The sequence below is a fragment of the Clupea harengus genome, chromosome 2 (genome assembly GCF_900700415.2).
Source record: "Clupea harengus chromosome 2, Ch_v2.0.2, whole genome shotgun sequence".
NCBI lineage: Eukaryota > Metazoa > Chordata > Actinopteri > Clupeiformes > Clupeidae > Clupea > Clupea harengus.
The window spans coordinates 18,090,447-18,114,613 of NC_045153.1; the positions used below are offsets into that span (position 1 = coordinate 18,090,447).

The 24,167-nt window shown below is 42.7% G+C and overlaps 2 protein-coding genes across 12 annotated transcripts in view; one reads left to right on the top strand and one right to left on the bottom strand.

Annotated features, from left to right (window-relative positions):
- The window catches only part of neb (nebulin), a 57,142-nt gene extending 53,054 nt beyond the window's left edge, over positions 1-4,088 (top strand). For 10 of the 11 annotated variants that reach the window (XM_031585072.1, XM_031585081.1, XM_031585104.1 and 7 more), the window contains 7 exons: positions 829-921; positions 1,392-1,499; positions 1,788-1,974; positions 2,275-2,367; positions 2,527-2,661; positions 2,888-2,991; positions 3,141-4,088. In XM_031585072.1, the coding sequence (XP_031440932.1) occupies positions 829-921; positions 1,392-1,499; positions 1,788-1,974; positions 2,275-2,367; positions 2,527-2,661; positions 2,888-2,991; positions 3,141-3,314 (894 nt within the window). In that variant the 3' untranslated portion in view covers positions 3,315-4,088. The remainder of the gene's footprint in view (positions 1-828; positions 922-1,391; positions 1,500-1,787; positions 1,975-2,274; positions 2,368-2,526; positions 2,662-2,887; positions 2,992-3,140) is intronic. The other variant, XM_031585089.1, reaches the window with a different exon arrangement.
- A 310-nt stretch (positions 4,089-4,398) lies between these two features.
- Positions 4,399-24,078, bottom strand: rif1 (replication timing regulatory factor 1). Its single transcript, XM_031585139.2, is given in 37 exon segments — positions 4,399-4,947; positions 6,065-6,185; positions 6,281-6,434; positions 6,666-6,781; positions 7,169-7,255; positions 8,202-8,324; positions 8,427-10,885; positions 10,888-11,740; positions 11,847-11,907; positions 11,992-12,081; positions 12,190-12,335; positions 12,420-12,545; positions 12,665-12,758; positions 12,922-13,124; positions 13,679-13,724; positions 13,827-14,106; positions 14,223-14,322; positions 14,453-14,602; positions 14,698-14,805; positions 15,005-15,185; positions 15,285-15,358; positions 15,797-15,883; positions 16,589-16,692; positions 16,932-16,994; positions 17,519-17,629; positions 17,898-18,041; positions 18,469-18,592; positions 18,865-19,016; positions 19,160-19,298; positions 19,427-19,519; positions 19,637-19,826; positions 20,170-20,264; positions 20,421-20,551; positions 21,022-21,118; positions 21,390-21,468; positions 21,742-21,863; positions 23,905-24,078. Coding segments are annotated over 36 exon segments (7,494 nt in total). The 5' UTR covers positions 21,852-21,863; positions 23,905-24,078; the 3' UTR covers positions 4,399-4,744.
- Between the last annotated feature and the right edge of the window lie 89 nt (positions 24,079-24,167).

A 24,167-nucleotide genomic window follows, 5' to 3' on the forward strand; every position in this document is an offset into this window, starting at 1 on the left:
TTTTTGTTGTCACTTGTCATGTTTCTGTTGTCTCTTAGTTTGACATTTGCTTTATATGTTTCTGTTGTCACTCTTGCCAATCCCTCTCTGCATGGAACTAAAATGGACTGTAGATAAAGTACAAGGATTCGTTGGGTCAAGGCACAGCCATACCGGACCTCCCCGAGGTGAAGCGAGTCCGGGAAACCCAGAAGAACATCAGCTCGGTAGTGGAACCAGGGCTGGGTTTATTCTCAAGTTACTCTTTCCCTATTAACCTTCATTCCACATTTTCTCTCCCAAAGCCTCTTACTGGTTACTCTGCCTTCTCTTTCATCCTTTTTTCCATCCTTATCCCAATCATCACTGCAGAGGCAAAAAGAAGAAGTAGTATCCATTTGAGTCTTGTGTTGCCTTTCTGTCACTGTGTTGAGATGTAAACTCTTCTCATCGTAAAGTACCAATCCATCCCCCAACCCAAACAAACCATCCTCAACCAAATCCACCTCCTTAATCCAAACTAGGTCCTGATGTACTGATGTGTGCACTGCAAGTTTCAAATGACCAAACTTTCCATGGTTTGATTGGTTCCTGCTATTTTTGTGTTTTAGCTTATATTTACTTTTTCTTACTAAGAAAACTACCCCAATACCACTATCTCTCCAATGTTACAACAGTACCCTCTTACTTGTCTTGGGCCCATAACCACCTTTGTTATGTTGGCAGTGCTCTCAGACATCCTGGTCATGCTATCAAATGCGAGGATGTCAAGGGCCTGGGCTGTAGTGTACGTCTGTTATGCCTGTTGTCTGACTGTTCCCTCTGGGCCGCTGTCCTTCTTCACTCTAGGTTTTGTATAAGGACGCCTCGGCCAAGGGAACGCCTGTGGTGTTCACTCCTGAGATGGAGCGGGTGAAACGGAACCAAGAACACATTAGCTCGGTACTCCTCAGCAGGACTTATGCTAGCGTGCTAGAACTCGCGTGTTAGCTAGTCACCTAAACCTTCTAATAAACTCTCTCCCCTTTTGCTTTTCCGGCTAATAATATTAACTCCCCATCACTCAGTTTAATATGTAAAATGTAGTTTCGTATGTATACCATTGCTAACGTTTACATGTATAAAAGTATCTTTTCATCCGTTGTCACCTACCCCGTCTCCCAGCACTAGCTCCCAGCATGGGACACTAATAATTAAATCCCTCTGAAGGTTTGGGAAAACATGCTAATTCATCTGCCTCCGGATACAATAACACCCTTGTTTATCGTGTTTGTTGTCTTCTCTGTCCCTTTTCCTCTTGGCATTTGAATTCTACCACAATTTCTTCAGTTACACGCTTTGCAGTGGGACTGCTTCAAGTGACTTGACTTGTCTCTAACCTCTTGTTTGCGTGGTGTTCTCCTGTTCCTCAGGTACTCTACTCTGACAGCTTCCGTAAGCAGGTGCAGGGCAAGGCAGCCTTCGTGCTGGACACCCCTGAGATGAGGCGTGTGAAGGAGACACAGCGCAATATCTCTGGGGTGAGTTGGGGTGTCAAATATAATAGGTTGTAAATTATGGACAAATGTGTTCACATTACACGCTCTTTTACCACTTTCTGAATAGGGAAACAGCTTTTTCTATTTCTGTGCATATTTGTATTTCCCCATAGCCTATAGGCTACCAGACAATTACAGTAGACTATGCTTAATATAATTATTTAATTAGACATGAAAGCAGGTACTGGTCATGTTTGCAATTGTTGGTTGTCAGTGATTACCACTGAAATCGTAGGTTAAAACTTTTGTCCTCATATCGTTGTCTAACAGGTCAGATATCACCAGGACTTTGAGAAGAGCAAGGGTAGCTTCACATCTACTGTGACTGACCCAGTGACCGAACGTGTAAAGAAGAATACTCAAGATTTCAGTGACATCAACTACCGTGGCATTCAGAGACGAGTTGTGGAGATGGAGAAGAGGCGTGTGGAGGAGCACGAACAGGAGAACATCACTGGTTAGCTCCCATTCTCTCTCTCCCTCCTCACTCACACTCACACACAAACACAAAAACAAGCCAAACCATGGCTATCATATATGGGCACTCTGGAGGAAAATGTAAACATATCTGTAACATAATGTTTGCATATCTGGCCATGCCACTGATATGGTTAAGATAATTGCATTCCAAAAATCACCAAACCTTTTACTCATGTCCATTTCACTTTCCCTCCTTTTTATTAACCCATATCTACACTTGAGAATACATGAGTGGTATACATATTCCTGGACACTTGTTTGTGTATGTCACCAACAGACCTCCGTGTGTGGCGCACAAACCCTGGCTCTGTCTTTGATTACGACCCAGCCGAGGACAACATCCAGTCCAGGAGTCTGCACATGATGTCAGGTGAGAAACACCCAATGTCTGCAGGTCATGCTATAGTACCGTAGGGCTGGATAATATTTATAAACGTACATATTTAGTGTGAGCAGCAGTACATGTCCCTCAGTGCTTTAATATGAATGGAATCTAGACTCACTGGTAACCTTTGACCCCTGCCCCTAGTTCAAGCCCAGCGCCGCAGCAAGGAGCACTCTCGCTCCACCAGTGCCATGAGTGCAGGAGACGAGAAGTCTGAGCCGTCTGACAACGTGGACCACCAGATGTCCCTCTACAGCAACCACGCTGCCTCATCGATAGGTAAGCTCAGACTGATAACCCATCAACCCATCCACCAACAACTTTTGTGTATTACTCACTATTCTTAATTGTTCTAGAGTAGAAAAAGAACAGGTATTTAACATGCATGGTATCTGCAACTTTTTAAAACTTTACTGTTTCAGGTTACTGTTAACATATAATACTGACCAAAGAACAGGCATCCAAAATTCAGTGTCAAACCTCTGTTTTGACTGTGCCCCTTCAGGTTACCAGCAGACCAGGACTGTTGAGCTTCAGCAGAGGTCTTCATCAGTGGCCACCCAGCAAACTACTGTGTCTTCCATCCCGTCACACCCCTCCACCACTGGCGTGAGTACTTCCAAGAAAACACAACACCAGTCCCTCATCTTGTTCATGTTTTACCTGTTATTACCTGTTGTTATAGGCCCACCTAGAGAGCAGGTGTGTGGCATATCCCTGGTCTGATAATGGTCCAATTTTCTGCTGTTCTACTACAGAAAACCGTCCGTGCCATGTACGATTACGCCGCCACCGACACTGACGAGGTGTCCTTCAAGGACGGCGACGTCATCGTGAACGTTCAGTCCATTGATGAGGGCTGGATGTATGGAACCGTTCAGCGCAGTGGCAAGACTGGCATGCTTCCAGCTAACTATGTGGAAGCAGTCTAAAGACAAGTCCCTCCTCTTTACAGAGTGAGCGTAGTACAAATCCAAAGGGTAAATTAATTTTAAAAAAAGAACAGAAAAAAATAAATGAAATCGTTACCTGAGGCTTCCTGAAAATGTTTAATGTTTAGCGGGTAGGCTTAGTTGTAGAGATACCGTTAAGTATGTCCAAGTTATTTGTGAAGGCAGCTTTGTTTGCCTCGGTCTCCCCCTTTCCCCTGTGGATGTATTTTTAGGAGTAGATTTTAAAATGCTATAAATGTAATAAACACACCGATATATGACAGACCACTTTAGGATTATTGATATTTTATTATACTGTTATCACACAAAAGTATGAAATGACTAAGAGCCCAGTATTTTTGTACAATGCATAGAACACTGACTCAATGTCAAATGTGATAGTTGTTCCTTGAAGACGTCATGGGAATTGTAAAGTTGGAAGAGAAAGAATGGGCTATGTACTATGAACCTTTCCCTAATAGGAAAGCTCAAGCTTTTTTTAAATGAACACTGAACATTGACTGAAAAGGTGATGTGGGGATTCACCATGGGAAACGTGAAAACATACAAACCCCAAGGAGACCCCATTCATCCCTCTCGAAACGCAAACCTGTACTTAAGAGTTGTACAAGACGAGCCTCTTCCCTCCACAGCTGTAGGCTGGCTGGCCTTTAGTTGCATGTGTGTTTTGTTTCTTCCGATTCCCTCGGTGTTAGGGCATGGAAGTGGTATACCTTGGATCAGTAGCTAATAAAGCACACCAGGCTTCTGCAATACATTTGTGTTGTCTATCTATGGCCAATGATAATGTTACTGTTTGTGATGACTAATGGGAACAAATGCTTTTTTTTTGTCATTATGCCCAACCTGAACAAAAATCATGACAATGAAGTAGTGAGCAAATCCAAAGAATTACCAGTCAGACAGAAAATAACCCATTAGATTACACTTCACATTTACAAGTTGTGGGCCCAAGTTCAATCAGTTATGGCATTCACTGATATATTTAAATGGAAATCTGATGAAACCATGATGGTACAATTATACCATCCAAGGGAGCTAGTGAATAAATGAGAAATTCAGCTCAATTTCAACCCTTTATTTTCAGCAATGATTGCCATTAAAAAATGTGCTATCCATAGCTCAGTCTATGCACATCAAGTTTAAAAACAAAAAGAAAAACAAAGGAGAAAAGAAAGAAATGTCTTGTTATGTCCACTAAAATGCATCATTTAAAAGATGTCTAAAAGGCATCATTCCGGTCCATGTGTTTTGTAGTTTAGTCACTGATTTGTAGTTTAGTCACTGTTTTTCAAGGAGATGGCAGATAAAACTATACAATTCATTCTAGCTGAGTTGGCTGAACTCGCAGCTCATCAACCCCATCATCCAAAAGTCCCTTTAAAAAAAAAAAAGGCATTGCGCTGATTTCAAGGCACACTGTTCGAGGTGGCCACCAGCCGATCCACAACAGACTTCATCATCTGACTCAGCTGCCCGTACATCACAGCCAACTGGTCTGGAGTACAGCGGGCCAGCTCCTCTGGGCTGAAGCGTTCCCCGACGGTCTGGACATCACACAACAGGCTCTCAGGCGGCTGCTCAGCTGTGGAGGGCTCCTCTGTCATCACCTCTGCAAAAAACAAAAAGAAAGAATCTTCACTCAACCAAGCTGCATATTATGCTCTTGGAACAGGACCGATGGGGATGAACATTACACTATTACATTTTCGAAGAGTGATTTGTGAGGCCAGTAACACTCCAGATTTAGCATGCCTAATTTAAATGTTTGGGCACCCCTGAGCAAAATGTTTATTCTGTTGATTTTTGAAGTGAAAAGAAATAAATACAACCCTTGCAGCAAAGAAACATTTAAAAATTAGAATTTCTTCAAATGTTTTAACTTTTTTTTTTAATGAAGCTAAAAATAAATTACAGCATGTGCAAACTTTTGGGCCCCATTTCACTTCAAACTCTCAGAATATAACGTAACATTTTTTAACCTTTAATTTGTCAGGACTTGTAAAGCAGGTCAAGGAGTTGTCATTTGGATTGGTCAGCTCATGACACTGGAAGTCCAGACATGATCCAAGAACACTTTCAGATACATGAGACACACCCTAAAAGTATCTCAGAACTTAAAGTGATCTGTAAGGAGTGGGAGACTTTAAGTCTAATTGACTTTAAGTAAAAAATAATTTACAAACTGTGATCTCTGCCAAATGAGTGTTACCAAGTGCGCAAGCTTTTGCACTTGCCACAACTACTGTTAATTCTCAGCTTCTGATGAGGAAAAAAAAAAGTTTTTTACACAACTAGAGCTTTAAAAGTTTCAGATGAGACATAGCAATGTATTACTTGCTGACTTAAGTTACGATGAATTTCTGTTATAAGTGAACTAACTACTTGTGGAATGATATGAAAGATGTGAATCAGAACCACAAAAACCGTTGCGAATGGCAGCGATCATTGATTTTTTCCCCAGAAATATTGGACCTTTGAACATTGGGATGGCCCATTCAATTCAACTTTCTGCAGCATTCTGAAGAGCTACATAATGAAAATTAGAAGCAAGCTTCATTGTTTTAATTATTATTTGCTGCAAGGGTTAATTTTACTTCTTTCACTTACCAACCAAATCTGTCATTTCCATAGGGGTGCCCAAACTTTTGCACACCCCTTGTATTAAGTGAATATTATACAAGTTAAATCCAACACTCCCTAAACGGTAACAAATGAACATCACATGCCTTGTGCTTCCGCCGGTGTCTTTTCCTCTTCTTGATTTTCGGGTAATTCAAGCTCTTCAGGCTCAGACGTCATTTTCTCCATCTCGTCAAAGCCTTTAAGCTCATCACAACGAACCTTTCGCTAGAGTCCAAAAACAAATCAGTGTTATCCACCTGAGAAATTCTGATGCTTTTAATGAAACTACAATGATCATTCTAGAAATAGTTAGTGAATACCTGTTGTTCATGGTATGATTTAAGTGCCTTCTTCACATTAGACAACTTTGGGGAACGAACAGGAAGTGCTTTAATTTCAGTTGGCGTAAGGGCACTGAGGTCACCCACTGTTTTGATGTTCCTGGCTCGTACAAGTTGCCCGAAGCCACGGGGCCTAAGAACATGGAGAGAAAACCAAAACAATTTCAACGTCTTTATTATGGAACTCACTCTTATCCTTTTTTGCTTCTGACTTTGAAGAAATGAGAAAACAAATGAAGCACTATGGTGGCTATAGTAACAAATGAGGAATGGATTATTCTGGATTTCATTATAAGTGTAAAGCAATTTTGACACTCCCCGATGAAGAAAGTGCAACACGACTGAAATGGGCCGAAAGCCTTACCACATGTTGGAGGAGATCTGTGGTAACACCGCTTCCACAGGAGTTGAGCAGCCAACCAGGGCAGGGTATACACAGTCCTTCGGAATGGGCCGAGGCTCCAGAGCCATTTCTGAGATCTTAAAACAAAACCGCTGGGTTAGCCAAAAGCATTTCATTTTTATAGTTCTAAACAAGGCTTGTTCAATCAGTATTTCTTTTGGATCAACTGTAATGCACATAATTGCACGGAACAGGGGAAGCCATGCACTTCACCTTTTGCAATTAAGGTCATGAACATATGGGGCCAAATGCTTGAGAGACATTGGGTTACGTCCAGAAACATCAGAACACCACAGTGCCTGCCTTAAAAGCTAATTGCTTGTGTTATTAGCAACACACATTTTCCTCCACCAATATAGTGAAGGATATGCAGTGGAATGGACCTTGAAATTAATAATTTAAATCCAGCCTAGTGATTGCTTGAAACAAGAGCATCATTCGCAAATAGACCCAAGTGAACTTACCAGACATTTCTTAGAGCTCTTGTACCCAGGGCTCCGAAGGTTACGAGGACTGAAGTTCAATAAACCTTTTGTTGGAGTCGTTATGAACTAAAATAGCAAGAAAAAAACAATGGTAACCTTGTGATTAAGAGCATTACAGGTGACATAAAATGTTAATTTCATATTCTTTATCTCTTGTTCCATCCAAAACAGCAAGAAACCTGGGGGTCATTATTGATGACCAACTGACCTTCACGGCCCACATCGCCTCTGTCTCCAGGTCGTGCCGCTTTGCGCTATACAACATCCGCAAAATCAGGCCGTACCTAACCCAGTATGCCACCCAGCTGCTGGTGCAAACCTTGGTGAGTTCCCGCCTGGACTACTGCAACGCCCTCCTAACAGGCCTGCTGGCTTGCGTGGTGAAACCACTACAGATGATCCAGAACGCGGCGGCGCGTCTGGTGTTCAACCAACCGAAAAGGGCACACGTCACCCCGCTACTCATTGAGCTCCACTGGCTGCCAGTAGCTGCTCGCATTAAGTTCAAGTCACTTATGCTTGCCTACAGAGTGCTTGCTGGTTCTGCTCCCACCTACCTAAATGCTCTTGTAAGGGCAAATGTTACACCCAGGACGCTGCGCTCGTCTAGTGAGCGTCGTTTGGCACTGCCTTCTGTGCAAGCACGGCAATCCAGACTATTCTCATTTGTAGTTCCACGTTGGTGGAACGAACTGCCTAGTACTACCAGAGCAGGGGCGTCCCTCTCTACCTTCAAGAAGCTTTTGAAGACCCAACTCTTCAGAGAGCACCTCCCTTCCTAACTGGCACCTGACTAGCGCTTAACTTGCACTTCAGCAGTTACATTCCTGCACTTCTTTTTCCTTTTTTCTAGGTCGTTGTTTTCTAATTCTCATGTAAAGTAGTATTTATTGTTACACCATGCTTTTTATTGCTCTTAGCTTGACTGTTCTCTCCCTTGTACGTCGCTTTGGACAAAAGCGTCTGCTAAATGACTAAATGTAAATGTAAATATTACAAAGCACAAAATTACCCTTGGCTGACCACCAAAACTCTTGGATCTTGGTGAACTGGTCCGAATTACGGGGCTGCGGCGGTCAATATCATCTGCCAACTCTTGATGGTAAATTGGGTCAGCAAAGGACACTCGTCGGGACTGTGTACAGAATACAAAAAACATGAAACCATCTATTCAAGGGGCACACAACACTGGGATGGACATCTTGACATACTACTGAGGTAGTTCTCCAAAACTAACCTTGTGGAGGGGTGAGGGAGACTCCTCCTCAGTTGGTCTCTTCTGGCCTTTCTTCAGGATGCTAGTGGAAGGGGATGCAGACGGCGACCACACCCCACCGGTCCTCCTGCTGCTGGGGCTCTGGCCCGCCTCCGGCTCGCCACTGATGGCATCCAAACACTTCTGCTTCGGTGGAGAGTCTAAGAACACATCCGTCTCATCAGCAGTTTTGAGAGGTTCTATGGGTTCAGACGTCTCTACAGCTGGTCCAGTGGTCTCGACGGCTGGTTCAGACGTCTCGACGGCTGGTTCAGAGTTCTCTACGGCGGGTTCAGACGTCTCTACGGCTGGTTCAGAGTTCTCTACGGCTGGTTCAGAGTTCTCTACGGCTGGTTCAGAGTTCTCTACGGCTGGTTCAGAGTTCTCTACGGCTGGTTCAGAGGTCTCTACGGCTGGTTCAGAGGTCTCTACGGCTGGTTCAGAGGTCTCAATTTGTACCAACGTTGGGTTTATGTGATGTATTTGCATTTCTTCCTCCTCTTCCACCACCCCTTTTGGATCCTCCTCAAGAGGGGCAACCCCATCATCATTAGTAGTTATGATGTTTTGTACTTTCATAGTCTCTTCTGTGGGGCTGACAGGAGACTCTGCCAAGTGCTCTTCTTCCTTGCTGAGGCTTTGGGCTTCCATTGGTTCTACAGAAGCCACCTCCTCATTCTGTTCTTTGACACTGACAAACTCAGAGCCTTCCAGCACTTCAGAAGCCCCTTTATTTTCCTTCAGCTCATCTTGTGATTCCTCTTTGACAGCATTCTCACCCTTATCCTTCTCAATTGATTCTGGTGTCAAAACAGCCCCCTCAACAGCTTCCTCAGAAAGCATGTCTGGGATTTTAACTGGCAGAGATGTAGGCAAAGTGTCATTAGGTTCAGTCTCTGGTACCTTAGAGTCTGGAAGTCCAGTTTCATTCCCAACTGCCTTCACTTCCTCTGAGGCCATTTCCTCAGAGTAACAGGACAACTGGTTGTTGTCAACTGAATTGGTGTAATTTTCCTGGGACGCTTGTGACTCACTTTGGCTAAGCGCATCAGACTTTACTCCAAGATTGCAAATGCAGCCCTTGGAGCGTCGACGTCCACCGCCCTTTTTCCTATGCACTGGACAACTAATTTCCTTTGTCCCATCAGATTTACTTGGGCCACTATGTGAATGTGGACCTTTGGAGTCAGATTTCATCATGTCTGAAGAAGAATCAGTTCTCTCAATACCGGTGTTCACCTCCACCACTACCTCTTTACTATCCTCAAGCTTCTTATGTCTGACCACCACTACCCTCTTTACTACCCTCAAGGTCTGACTACCAGGTGAAACCTCCAACGCATCATCTGATTTAGTATCTGTGCCTGTTATTACATCTACACCTTCATTTACATCTTCTATACAGAGTGAGCTTGGTGTGGTTGCTGCTATTACTACAGGCTCCTCACTGTTTTCTTCTGCCCGTTTGTCATCCTCCTCTTGCACGAGTTCATTGTTGTTCTTCTGTGTGTCCATTACTTCTTCCTGTATGTCATTCTTCTCTTCAATAACAGTTTCTACCTCGTCTTGGGACATTTGGTCATCATCACTGACGACAAAATCACTGCTAGGACAAAACCTACTCTTTAAAGGGCTCTGTTGGGGTGCAGAGTTTGACATCTCTGTGCTTGTTGTTTGTGCAATATTTATTGGACTGTGACTTAGCTTTGAACTCAAAGAATATAGCCTCCTGCCCCTCTTTGTAGACATCTGCACATCATCTCTAGTCTCCGAAGCATCAGCGTTCGCAACATTGGAAGATAGAAGCTGGTGGTACCTCCGTGTTTTTTTTACCTCAAAGTTTTCTACTTGGGCATTTTGTGAATTGTTCTTGGATACCTCTTCTTCACTGCCCAGCGTTCTCGTTCCCCTGGGTCTACCTCTACCTCTGAAATTAGCCGGACTTGAAAGTTGCTCAGAGTCGCTCTGACTTTGGCTTTGACTTTCATTCTGCAGATTTGAGGTTTCAGATTGTCTTGTCTTCCTAATTGGTCTGCCCTGTGACTGACCAGATACTTCAGTTTCACCGCTCAACTGCTGAGAGTCTGTGCCCTGGATTGATCTAGTTCTCCTCCCTGGTCTATCCAGTGGTTGGCTATTTAAGGGACGAAATGAGGTGTGGGTAGCAATTAGCAGCTCTGTCTGACTTCTTCTGGATTTTGGGCTATCCACTTTAACAGTTTGTGAATCACTCTGACTGTTTTCATTGTCCCCTCTAAGACGTTTTCTCATCTTCACAGTGTCAACATTTTCTGCTTCAGCCAGCTTACCCCTTCTTGCTGGTCTACCCTTGGATTGACTATCCGTTTCTGGAGACGGGGTAAGAGTGGATTCTTTGGATACTGAACGGTTCTGATCATCAGCAGCTGCCCTTTTCAACCGTGTTTTATTTTTACCTTCTTTCTCCTCTGAGTCTCCGCCAGGTTTGGATCTTTGTCGCCCAGATCTCCTCGGATTTGTAGGAGAGGGGACTCAGAAGGCTGAGAGTCTGTGCCGACATCTGTTTCTTCTTTCAACGTAGGCTCACCTACATCATCTTTTGGAGGGGGACTAACATTGGCAGCCACATCCTCCTTCAGCATCTTTGTCTGGGTATCTGGAATGACATCCTCATCCTCTGTGCTTCCACTGGGGCGTTCGGTTGAGGGCTTCAAATCTTCTGAGACATCTTCAATTTCTTTCAAATCCTCTCCAGAACACCCTTCCAAATGGTTCTGGGACATATCTTGCTCTATAAAGACTTCTTGACTGGTGTCTTCCAGTAGGCTGTGTGGACTATGTGCAGCGGACTCCTGGGACTTTTCCTGCGTTTCCTGGCTCTCGGAGTTCTTCGCAAGGGGACCAGTAAATCGAGTTGCACTGACGGGGCTGGGGCTGGCAGGTCTGCCTTCAGCATACTTTTCCAAGGTAATGAAAGACTGTCGACGGCTATTGGCTTTCTGGGGTGTACCAGAGATCATATCAGATGACCCAGATACATTAGGACTGTCCTGTTTATTGGAACTGGCATCTTCTTTAATTGGAGTCTTGTCCTCATTATTGTCTTCTTTGAAAGCGTCTTGCTCTTGCCCATCAATATCCTGCATGGACACATCAGCAGATGTTGATAGAGCCTCTTCACCTTCAAGAGGGACGTCCAGTTCTGTTGTGGGTTCTTGAACTGCTTCAGCCATGCAGCTCCCGTTTTCACGTTGATCCTTGGCCTTGTCTGAATCCACAACAGGGGAAACCACGGTGTCTGTATTTTCTTTGGAGGTCTGTGGAGAGTTAATATGAAGGTATTTATTCTGCAACATTTTGTTCCCAAGAAAAAAAGATGAAACAATAAAAGTCAGAAATAACTGGTCAAAAATATGTTCATACCTCAGGCAAAGCCTTGTCCTTTTCAATGGTTGCAGTTGGGTCATCTGCAGACAATTTGTCCCTGTAATAAAAAAAAAAGAACATGTTTTAAACTTCAGGCTTAGCAAAGGAGACAGTTATACAACCAAAGAAGACTGAATCATACATGGATTCCTCCTGGCTCTGGGTGTACTGGGTGAAGGCGGTTGTGTCCAAGGAGGCATCCAGGTTGTTATACATGGCAGGGATATCAACCCTAAAAAAAAAAGAGACAGATTGAAGCGGTTCAACTGTTGAACACTGTTTGGGGTGAAGGAAAACTGAAATCATCACTGCCTAGTAATTCTTGTGTTTTCATTTTAACCTTTTAGTCCTTTTGACCTCCTTTTGGTGCTCGGTTAACACCCTGGTCTCCTTCGTTTCGGGAGGAATGAACACAAAATCTACAGAGGCCTCCTCCTCCAGCACCTTCCGACGGGGCAGCTTCGGTGATCCAAAGTCAAGCTTGACCTGCAGAGGGCAAACACAGACCAACATGAAACACATTCCACAAAAACAACTCAAATAAATTCAGAAAAACTGAAAACTACTCACAGATACAGGCTTAGCAGGCGTTCCGGAGCTCTTTGATTCAACAGCTCTGTTTAGCAAAGATTCCCTCTTCTTCGCAGATGTCACAGTCACACCACTGATCTGGGTTTCCATCTGAGAACACTCACTCTGCAGAAGAGACAAAAACCACACACAGAAGTACATGAGACCACAGGTTTCCTGTAGACAATGACCTATGAAAAGTACTTTAACAACCATTTCAAAACACAAAATTATAAAAATCTTACACTATACTCTCCACTATTGTCCTCTGGTACTTCCACAGACTGAAACCCAGGTAAGATAATAGGGGTCTTCTGTTTTACCTGGCTTAAAATTGGCCTGTAAAAAGGGTAACAACACCATTAGATGTGAGCCATAATCACTCGCCACAAGTTTAATTTCAACACTGCCACATAATTACATTCATGGGATGTCACATCATAGCGGAAACAACTGCAAAATGCAGATAACTGAACATCAGAACTTAAAACTTAGTTCACACCTTAGTTTCTCTGGGTAGTTTAGAACAGGGGCATTGGCAAATGTGGCATTCCAGAACTGGGTGACAAGGCTGCGGATCTGCTTGCTCTTGTGTGGGAACAGCTCACAGAGCAGAGGGGTCAGCAGAGACAGCATGTCATCATCATACTGTAGGGCTGAACGGGACTGCAGACATCTCAACACGTCCCCTAGGAGGCACTCCAACTACAGGGAGAGAACAGGAGAGAGGAAGACGTGTGTTAGGGGGAATCTTTATCAGAAAGCGTCACTGGAGCAATACAAGCACCTGAAAGAGAGAAAAACAAGCCAAGGCAGGGGTAACTTTGTTCCCACAAGTTTTCTTTAAAGGAGCAATACGGAGTTCTGTTTCAAAACTAGCAAGCTAACTACCTTAAAGGCAAAAACCTTGCAAACACCACGAACAGCTCAGTTGACACTGATATATGCTTGACAACACACTAACTGGTGTCTTTTGGCAGTATAGCTAGCAATTTCATGCTGTGAAAGCTTTTCTTCCATTATGGCAGGGTATTCCAGCCCGATATACAGAACTACATAGGGCATATCCTGGATGGCTAGACACAGGTGTTTATCTGTCCTTCACATGACCATATGCTATCAAAATGAATGAGGATGGTACCAAAACTAGCTGCCTATAAAACCATATCTCAAAAAATGTCAAATTGTTGCATAGTGTTACTTAAAATCACAAAAGGAAATAAAATGTACAATCAATCAAACTTAGAAGAAAAACTTACTTTTTGTGCAAGGACTGAGTAGGCTTTGGACTTCTCATTTTCAGTGCTAAAGAAAACAAGCCAGGCCATTTTAGATACAAACTCACACACACAAACTCAATTGAGTATTTACTAAACAGCGAACAAAATGACTCATCAAACTTCATACCTTCCAGTAAGCCTATAGATGTTGACCAAAGGTTGAGCCAGAATGGAGAATGCTTCTTGAATAACTGTGGGCAGGGCCAAGTTGGAGAAGATTTTGGACACAATGTTGATGAGCGCAGTGCCAACACCACTCAGTGTGACACCAGAACCATCAGCAGCCAACTTGGTTGGGTCCAACGCAAGGAATGCTTCTAGACACTGCACTAGTAACAGATGAAAACCGGAGATGTTGCCCAGTGCTTTATTCTTTTTCCTTACCCAGCCCAGAGGAGTACGAGGAGCTGGAAAATATAAAAACAAAATCAAAACAAAAACAAAGAGAGGATACAAAAAGCTAAATAAATAAAATAAGAAGAATACTAAAAAAAAGTAAAAGGGTAATGAAAGAGAGGCTTACATTTCATCTTATGCTGGAACTGAGGGGTGAATGGTGAGAAGTCAACACTCTCAATGATGGTGTGAAGGATGCTTACAATAGCATCCAGCACTGGAGGATCCTAAAGAAATGAAAGGTTGGTGATACAGGGTTATCAATAACAAAAAAAGTCACCACATAATTCACATCAGCCTTAGTCAATGAGTAGTCCATACATGCTGATCAAGGTAAGGTACAGTAATTCAACCTACTGACAAATCCAGTTCATCTAGAGCAGCAGACATCTTGACACACAGCTCCTCACAGCACACGTTCTCCTCAGCAGTGGCCACCAGGGCAGAACACCGGGCAAAAACCATGTAGAGTCGGGACCACGAGCCCAACAGGGTCTTCTGGGTCATCTGAACAAGAAAACGAACAGGAGATCATCTCTGCTCCTGATCTGTCAGTGCAGTATACATATTTTGTCCAACTGAAAACTAAACCAAGCGCTTACCTGTGGGAGAGCTTTGCCAGGTAGCAGGTGGGAGATCGGGAACATCAAGGCGTTGTGAATGGCGCTGAAGTTGTGCTCCAGGGCATCCCCTTGATTGACCTCGTTGGACTGAAAAATAAATATGTTATGCACAAGTTTACATCTGACTGACATTTTAGAGTTGAGAGTTTGCATCTCACTGATTCCTTATGGTCTTTCAACTCCCTGAAGCTAACAGGAACAATAACAAAAACAACAAACCATCTTAATGCTAATTAACATCTGAAAATGGGTAGGTTCTCTGCATCACTGTCTTCCTTTGGTGTACCTGCGTAATCGTGTCTGTCAGCGGGTTCACCACCACACTCCACATCCTCCAGAGATGCTCTTTGTTTTCCAGGGTGCCTGCATCACGGCTCGCTGTCTCCAGCACCGCCTCTGCAAACACCAGGGGTGAGGTGGGCCCTGACAGGCCACAGGACAGCAGGGTCTCCAAGCTCGTAAAGAACCTGAAAAAAAAAAAAGAAGTAAGCATTTACCCATCTATTGAACGATTGAATATTTTTTTTTGTGCAACTTTCTGTAACTATGCAAGCAAAGAACCGTACTTCTCGTCTTCCACAAATGTTGAAAGATGTTTGCTGTCGTAGAAGAGATGGATCAGGAAAAGAGCAGGGGTGCCCTGGAGTGAAGAGAATACAAAAATCCATGAAACCGCAAGGAACATATGGCAAGCACATTGTTATTTGCGTAATCAGTATTTATTCTTCTAGACCATGAAACTTAATCCAAAAAACCTTGACATCAATTTGAGGGTTATCTTGCTAATATTGGTGGTAGTCACGATTGGAACAAAGCTCTCTGGAAGCCATTGCAATTGTTTACTTGATTACTAGCTCTGAATACTGAGGTCTCATAAGGACAGAGGAGCTCACAGGATTCTTGTGACAGTAAAACAAAATTTTCATTATATGTCTGTGACTGTTTGACTGATTCAACCATGTTTTCAAAGCCTGACATGTACGCGGCTGTTTACCATCAACACTTGGTTAGAAACCATAAAAAAATGACATTTAACATGTGGTGGAAAATGGAACGATGACTGTCTATAAACACTTACATTCAGTATGTCCATGTCAGCCACTTGGTAGGCGGCAGAGCCAAGCACTTTCTTTGGGATGCCCTTCACTGTGGTTTCCAATAGGTCCTGTGGTGACAGCTGACTGTTAGTCCAGCGAAAGTAATACAACAACTTCCAACCGAGACCATTAAGCCTCACATTTCAAAAGGTGAAAAAAACGATCTCTGGCTGGTATCCAAATTGACCATCTCCAAGAGTAAACTACTTTAAAACCACGCTAGTTATTGTTTTGTATTGTTTTGTAGTTTATGTTCAGGCCATAGGTGGTTTAACATGGCAGAAACTGGCCTGTAATATATTATAATAGGAAATCAAATGTGATACACGAGACAAAAAAGTTAATGAAATTATAATCACGCAAAAATTGAACATGTATCCATTTTCAAAATAAATGATTGAAATGTGTCCCATTCTTCACATTTCAAGGGTTGTAATACTCCCTCTAAGACCTCAAATGCAAGCCAAATATAAATTGTAAGGCATATAGGATAAGCTTCAAAATCACCCATTTCTTTCCTTCTCTGAAATGCATATTCTCTAAATGACACATATGCAGGTTCATGCAGCTGCAATCTCCCCTCTAATTTATTGAACAGTCAAAGAATGATCAAAGTTATCCAACAACCACGTTGGTGAGACCCACATAGTTGGACTTGACCTTTTCTAAGTATGTAAGTAAGTAAGTAATGGAGTGCATGTTCCGTAAAGTTCTACCCCTATGATGTAGCAATTCTTTCCCTCCGATTACCACATGATGGTTTTAGGACCCACCAGGGCTTGTTTAGCTGGCAGGGTTTCAGACAGCAGAATGGACCGTAGGGACTGCATCAACAAGGTCAGCATCTCGGACCCCTGTCGATCCTTTTTATTACCGCCTGTAACAAAACCAAGATAAGAACATTGATTCATCAGCTTGACATTGTGGAGGGGCTGCTGTGTAATTCACAATTGCAAAAATACAGTTTAGCCCTGCATGGTTTAACTGTAGTATTAAAAAAGGAAAAAAAAAAAGAAATACACCTAGAAGTGTGTACATTTAATTAGAATGTACTTCCATTAAGATTATGGTCTGTTTAGGCTTCTCTCTGACCAGAAAATACAGATAGACACTTGCCTGACTCAACAGTTTTGCAAACCTGACCAACCAGGTTCTTCCAAATAATGTGAAGAAGCATTCCTGTAAATGGATGAGGAAACAATGAATGAGTCAGGAAGAATTGGGAGGAAGACAAAAAAAAAAAACAAGATACACAAAGACCTGAACATACTGTACTCCAGTGGGCATCACTGAGCTAAACAGTACCAGATAAGTTCCAGAGCCAAATACCCTGCCTCCCATTTTGTGCTGAATGAGACTACACTGGCTGTAAAACAAAGGCCCTGTTGTTGCTCACTGCTTGAGTAGATTTCATCATGTCTATTCCTGATTAATTTGCTTGTCATCAAAACAGACATGACGCTGATATGGAACACCACACATTCAAACAAGTTGTGTGCCCTGGTTAGGGGCTGAATATGAGATTATACAGTCGATTAAAAAAAGAAAAATAGTGTGCTTTTCAGTTTCATTATGCTCCTAGGTAATGACACATTCATTCAATGACACATGTCTTCACATTAGAACGAGCACTGTTAACTAACTGAACGACATACTAAACTTTCCATGCTGACAAGGACATATTGTAAAAATGGTAAGAGTACCTGGGGTATCTTTGCCAACAGCAATGAACCCGTTCCTGACATATGACAGGAAGACAGAGGAGTGCTTGGTGAAGAACGAGGTGCTGCTCATAAGAGGGTGCGTCAGTGGTTCTGATAGAGGGGACACACACACACACACACACACACACAAAGGACTCATCAGATTAAGATAAAGCCTTTACATGACGCAAGTAAATGAAAGCACATTGAGTCAGAGACCCCCTGTATGTTAATGTGACGCATGTGGTTATTGTTCAAAAGCTCCAGTGAGGTCGTTTTTTTCTCTCCCCACTACAGGATCACGAGGCGTTCCACTAGAATGAGAAGCCAGCTGGACACAATCCACGGATATACTGCTGACAATGATTTCCATCCTCACCAAGGCAGAGCTGGAGCTTGGTCTTTATGGCGAGGACCTGCGGCCCGAGCAAGTAGTGCAGAAGGATCTCCAGGCCCAGCAGCTGCACACAGGGGAAGGTGGCCGAGGAGGGACTGGGGGATGGACTGCTGCTCACAAGTGTCCCTAAAGGGGATACGGAGACAGGATAGTAATGTCTGAGACTGGGATACAAGAAAATCACTAGTTAAGTTATTCACCACAGATGCTTATCTTTTTTCCCTCCATCACTGTGGTCTTCATCAATTCCATCGATGATACTCCAAAGGTTGAAACAGTAAATATATTCATAGCACAATTATTTAGAATACCTGTAGGGAACACATATATACCATACCACTGGTAGCGGATTCTTTGAGGAAGGCATTTGTCAACACCAAAGGACATTTCCATGGCAAGTAGCACAGAAACAACTCACTGATCAAGTCAATAAAAAAAAGCAAATATACCGATACAAAATCTACAAACAAGAAAATATCTACACCTGTGAATAAAATGTGGCTGGCCATTGGCTATATGATGGGCTGGTGCTCTTTATATTCACAGCATATACCTGCTTTGGGAGTGGTGACGAGAAAGGTGCTCCTGTTGCCGATACTTCGATTGGGGGTGGATGCTGCGGTAGGAGACAGGAGTGTGGATTCTGGAATTGTGCTCTGCAGCAGTGCAACACCAACCTGTACAAGATCAACAGCAAATGTAAGCATGTAATCAAAGGAAGCACTACACTTTCTTCAATGAAGAACAATCAGGTTTGGAGAATGATAGGATTATCATCTGCTAGTCTTGATTTAAGCCCTAAAAGTCCCAGAACATAAGACTTGAGTAGACGTTTCTGTCCCCCTAACAGAACTACGGGTATGCCATGGAATCACAGCTTGTTACCCATCCTTCTCTCCATTTCACCAGGGCTTTTCATTACTGCCTTGAACAAACTGCAATCATTAACCTGCTCAAAGTTGGTGGCCAGGTTGGGCCCCAGCTTGACGACCAGGTACCACCAGACGTTGATCTTGGTGAGGAGCAGAGGCTCCGTCTTCACCTGGATGGAGCTGAGCGGCAGCATGATGAGCTTTAGGCGCTTCGCACTGCACAGGATCTCTGAGGCACAAAGTCAAAATACACCGCTAGTCAGATTCCCCTTCACAAAAACGAGACTTCAGGTTGTAGGGAGTAAAAAAAAAAACACCCAACCTTTTTTCTGTTTTGTTTAAACATTACAAATATCCATATGTAAGGCTCACCAGGATTAAGTGCAAAATTGTCAATCAGGCTCTTCCAGGCAAAGAAAGCAATCTTCTTCACGCTTGGGGAGGAGCTTCGGAAGCCCATCTCCTCCAAGTAGAGCAAGGAGTTTATGAAGGAACCTCCTCGATGAAGCATCTGTTCAAAGACAAGTCAAAGTCAGAAAAAAAGGTGAGTGGTTGTACTTCCATTACCCATTGTTTGCCATGGCCTTTTGTCATCAGCACATACAAAAGCCAACCATAGTAATGAGAGACAAACATTACCTTCCCAAGTATTTTCACAAATAAAGTCCAGAGTTTAAGCACGTTTGTTTCATTTTTGTTGTTGAAAAGCTTCTGAAGTTCAGGTATTAGTTTCTGGAAAAAAAAACAAATAGGGAGACAAGTCAATACACTCAATGAAGCAATCAACTGCTTTTAAAAGAAAGTGAATATCAATATAGGACTCAACAGATCAAGGGAGAAACAGCCTACCGTTGCCATCATGGGCTCGATCATTGCTGCAACCTCTTCCTGTTTCTCCAGAATAAGGGGCAAGCCCATCTCCAGGGCGGCAGCCGCTCGCAGGCGCACCTTTGATGCCGAGTGGACCACCAGTGGGACAACCAGTTTGGCCCACTGAACAGCACCTTCGGTCATCGGGGCAGGAGCCTGCTCGATCAACCTGCCAAAACAAGGGACACAGATGTTTAAGCCAGTCTTCATCCGAGTTGGCATATACTAGTGTGTACAGATCTTTGTTGATGCCTGTAACATTCACACTGATGATAATTAAACAATATCTGACTGAAATCACTCCTGAAAGACTCCCGACATCAGCATTTTAGATGAAAGGAAATGTGGGACAGGCTTGAATGAAGGGAAATTGGACTTCAAGGAGGAATGGAAGAGCCTGGAACAGTTATTTAACCTTGAATGCAACTAAAACAAAAATATGACCCTCTCGGACAATTAGATGCTATTGTTAGGGTCGATATAAGTGAACTACAGTTGAGTGGTCCACAAACCTAATGATGACATTTATTGCTTCATGTTCCATGACGACAGACTGGATGTCCTCTCTGTTCCTCACAGCCTCAAGAACTGTTAAGATGTCAGGTACCTGCACACAGATCCAATCAATCCAATCAGACAAACACAGGATCCAATCACACCTTGCCACAATCCTAATCACAAACCAAGCAGCACTACATGAATACTTATTAGAACACATCCTCTTCTTTCGACTCCTACTCAGATCACATTTAGTGAACCTCACTTTCTTGCCGATTATATCGGCGTGGAAGTTCTGTTTGGAGATGACCCATAATGCTCGAGTGCAGGTGTTCTTCTCAGACGACTTCACCACCAGATCTGTAAGTGCTGTGAGCATATCCTCTGCAAAATCATCTAGAAGAAATTATATAAAAAAAAAAAACTTTTAAGCATCATTAACTAATTTTCACAGATTGCAACACATCATACAACGCATCAATTAAAAAAAGGACAGGATATAATTAATATAATAACATTGCGTGGCAGAACAAGACACAAACTCAGTTTGTGAAAGCTGAGCTGGAAGCGATAGGCATAGAGCCAGGCTACTGATAGTCTAAACAAAGTTCAAACATTAACTTCCTAAAAGTACAGAGGGATTACAGGAGAACATAACAGACCTATAAGTACAACTCAACTAGGCCTCAAAATTAGGAAGACAAAAGGAAGACAGACTATATTCAAGACAAATTTCAACTGTGTTTCTCCTTCATCATACAAATATCTCAAATATTCTATTCAACACGGCTGTACTGTACCAAAGATTAAAAAAACTCTTTTATGTATCTCATATGTACTCTGAGGTGGGAGTAAATTCTTCATACCTGGGACGGCAGCCACAATGTGTGGGTAGAACACACAGAGGCCTAGGGTCTGCAGTGCTGCCTGGCTCAGCTCCGCATTCTCACTGCTGATGTGAGCCTGACGGGGAAACGTGGTTTCAGTGTCACATCTAACCTCTTTCCATTCATGTCTCAAAATAAGTCACCAAGTCATAGGGGTACAACAAAGCAAAATGATTGTAGTCTGCCACTGTTCAGAACAAGATGTTGGAACACACACCTATACACTGTCTGCTTTTAATATGTTCCATTTACACATCTATCTATTCATCTATCCAAATGATGTTTGCATGTGAGCTTCATAAGTACAGGAGACTTGCTTAAGGGCACACTGATATCAGAAGACTCACCTGGATGATTTTACCAAGACGAGGAAAGTGCTTCACGATGACAGCATGGTACTGCTGTCCATCTTCACCACTAAGACGACTGTAAGAACAGATAATGGGATACATAATTATAAATATGACCATATACAGACTGCAAGTCTAAATTATGAAGATTAAGATGGAGGTTCAACTTTCATTTTTTTTCTTCCCTTTTCGACACCACTAAACTGTCTATAGGAATATCTAATTCTGAAAAGTTGACACACCAATTGCATTATCTGGGAAATCTCAGATGGCCTTGTGGAAGAAGACAACCTTATGTCTGCTGCTTGGAAGTGCACAGTTAAGAATCGAAAACAAGTTTAAGACATACCTAACAATGGTGAGGTAGGCATCTGTCTGCTCAGACTGCCCAGCTGTCGTATCCTCGAGACAGTCCAGGAGGGGAATGAGGCTGGCGCCCGAGAGGGACACTGTCGCCATCATCTTCACACACTACAGGGAACAGAGAGAAAGGGCTGTTGACAAACTTTCGCCTAACTTTCAGTGTAATCCTAAAACTGGTGTGATGGCCTATGTGTGTCTGTTGAGTAGAGTGTGACTATCCCCGCGTCTCTCAAAGTGTGGAGCGCAGAGACGTGACGGTTGGGGCGCGAATGGACGCGATGAACGGGACATTTTTTTTTATATTACCCCTGATCTGTAGCCATGCCTTCCTTTAGAGTCAATAACGATCATACACCCCCATCGCACTAAACAACCACACTCAAACAAAGAAATCAGCATTGTATTAATTGGCCTGTTGTTAACCTTTCCTGCTCAGTCACTGACCGTAGTCGGAGATTACAGGGGAGACTTTTGTTTACTGCTCCAGGGCCAAAATGTTCTATATTCTAAACTCTGGGGTTAAGGCTAATATTAATGTTATGGATACATTTGTGACAGGAAATACAAAGTTTGGCGATTCAGTACCAGTGGCGAAAAAGACAGCTGAAAGACCCATGTTTGTTCTGTGTCTTTGTTATTGATTAAGAACTTGACGTTATTTAAATAAATTTGACATTTTTAAGATTGGCCTACCATTGATAACACAATTGCATAGTAGGCCCTTTTTCTTTATTTTTGGAACTCAGCCCATTTGAGGCAAGGATTGACACCATTGCACTTTTATTTTCTCTATTTCTGAACTGATGTTATTTGTTATTGATTTTCTCTATTTTTGAAATGATTGTTATTGATTAAGATTTAGAACTTAATGCTATTTCAATACATTTGACAATTTTAAGCTTGGCCTACCATTTTTATTGGAACGATGAGGGACAGGTGGGGCTTGAAAAGGCCTCCTTGTTCAAAGTGGGGAATGACAGAAAACGTTTGAGAACCACTGGACTATCCACAGAAAACATAAGTCCCTAGCTGGCTATGAAGCAAGAGAATTAAAGGTGAGAACTGTTCTATATAAGTGCTGGGGCTCGAAAACAACCAGAGGCTCCTATACCTGACTGGCGTGTTGCTGTGTAGCAGGTGGTACCAAAAGCCACACCCGTGTATGAACAAAAATGCATAGTATGTCCTAAGGTGACGATCTATCATTGACAGCATCTTAATTGATGTCGTAAGTAGCGTTGGCTATGACACAAGTTACAAAACTATTACTTCAACATATACTTGCAGGAATACCATCTAGATAGAGTGGTCACGAAATAAGAACATCAGGAACATTGGTTTGGTTATAACTAACATTTGGTTATAGCATACATAAACAATGCCACTAAACAAACGTGTAATCTCATGGTGTTCATATAGGAAACGATAATGGATGAATATGTTCAAGGACAGGTTGTAAACATCAGTTTAAGACAACTTAGCTAGCGTTCATGTTGGCTTACGGCGGCTGTCCAGATACCATGATCTTTATATTGTGTATAACTGCAAAGGCACACATTTTGGCCTAGCTGCTAAAAATGCTGGGCCCTTCCCAGCTGATCATGTGAGCAGGCTAACGGTACCTCAAGCTAACGCAACTAAGTACCTATCGTAAGGTAGTTAGATGGCCAGCTAGCTAGGTAGCTAACATAGTTGGCTAGCATGCAGCATGCACACCAAAAAATACCCAATCTTTACGTAGATTGCACTGCCAAATGAAGTTCATCTAAGTAAACTGCCATTTTATGAGCTAGTTTCATCCCCTTCGCAAATGTTAGGGGAGTGGTTGTGAGGTGTGTTCAGAACTATTTTCAACCCTATCCAAGTCCTTAAAGCCCTTTGCATTCACTTTAGTAAACAATGCCATGTTTGCGCAAAAAGGCCTACACATTTTCTTAAACACAAAACATCTTCTTATACAAATGATGTCTTCACAGAACACCTACACCAATAATCAAAGTCCCGTATAAACACTGGCATATGTCGGGATATTAAGATTATTCACATATTCTGGTTAACGTTAGCTAAGTTAACAGGCATGAACATGCCCACTGCAACCACGCTGAGGACAAGTCAGCATACCAAGTATCACAATGAATAAGATCCTCACCTCAACGTTCTTTAAGAAACGATGAAAATTACTGACAATATACCATTGATGTTGTCATATTTAACTGAGAAAGCTACAAAATCCCACTACAGCTGTGCTCTCATCAAAGCGTTGTGATCCTTCCACCCCGCGAAAAAACCTTGCTGGCGCCAAACGACGTAAACGAAGTAGCGTCACCTTTCACCCGACGTAACACCACCCACTTTTGAATAAATTAGAACGGCCTTATAGGTTATTATACGGCTCTTCAGAATGTTCCAAAA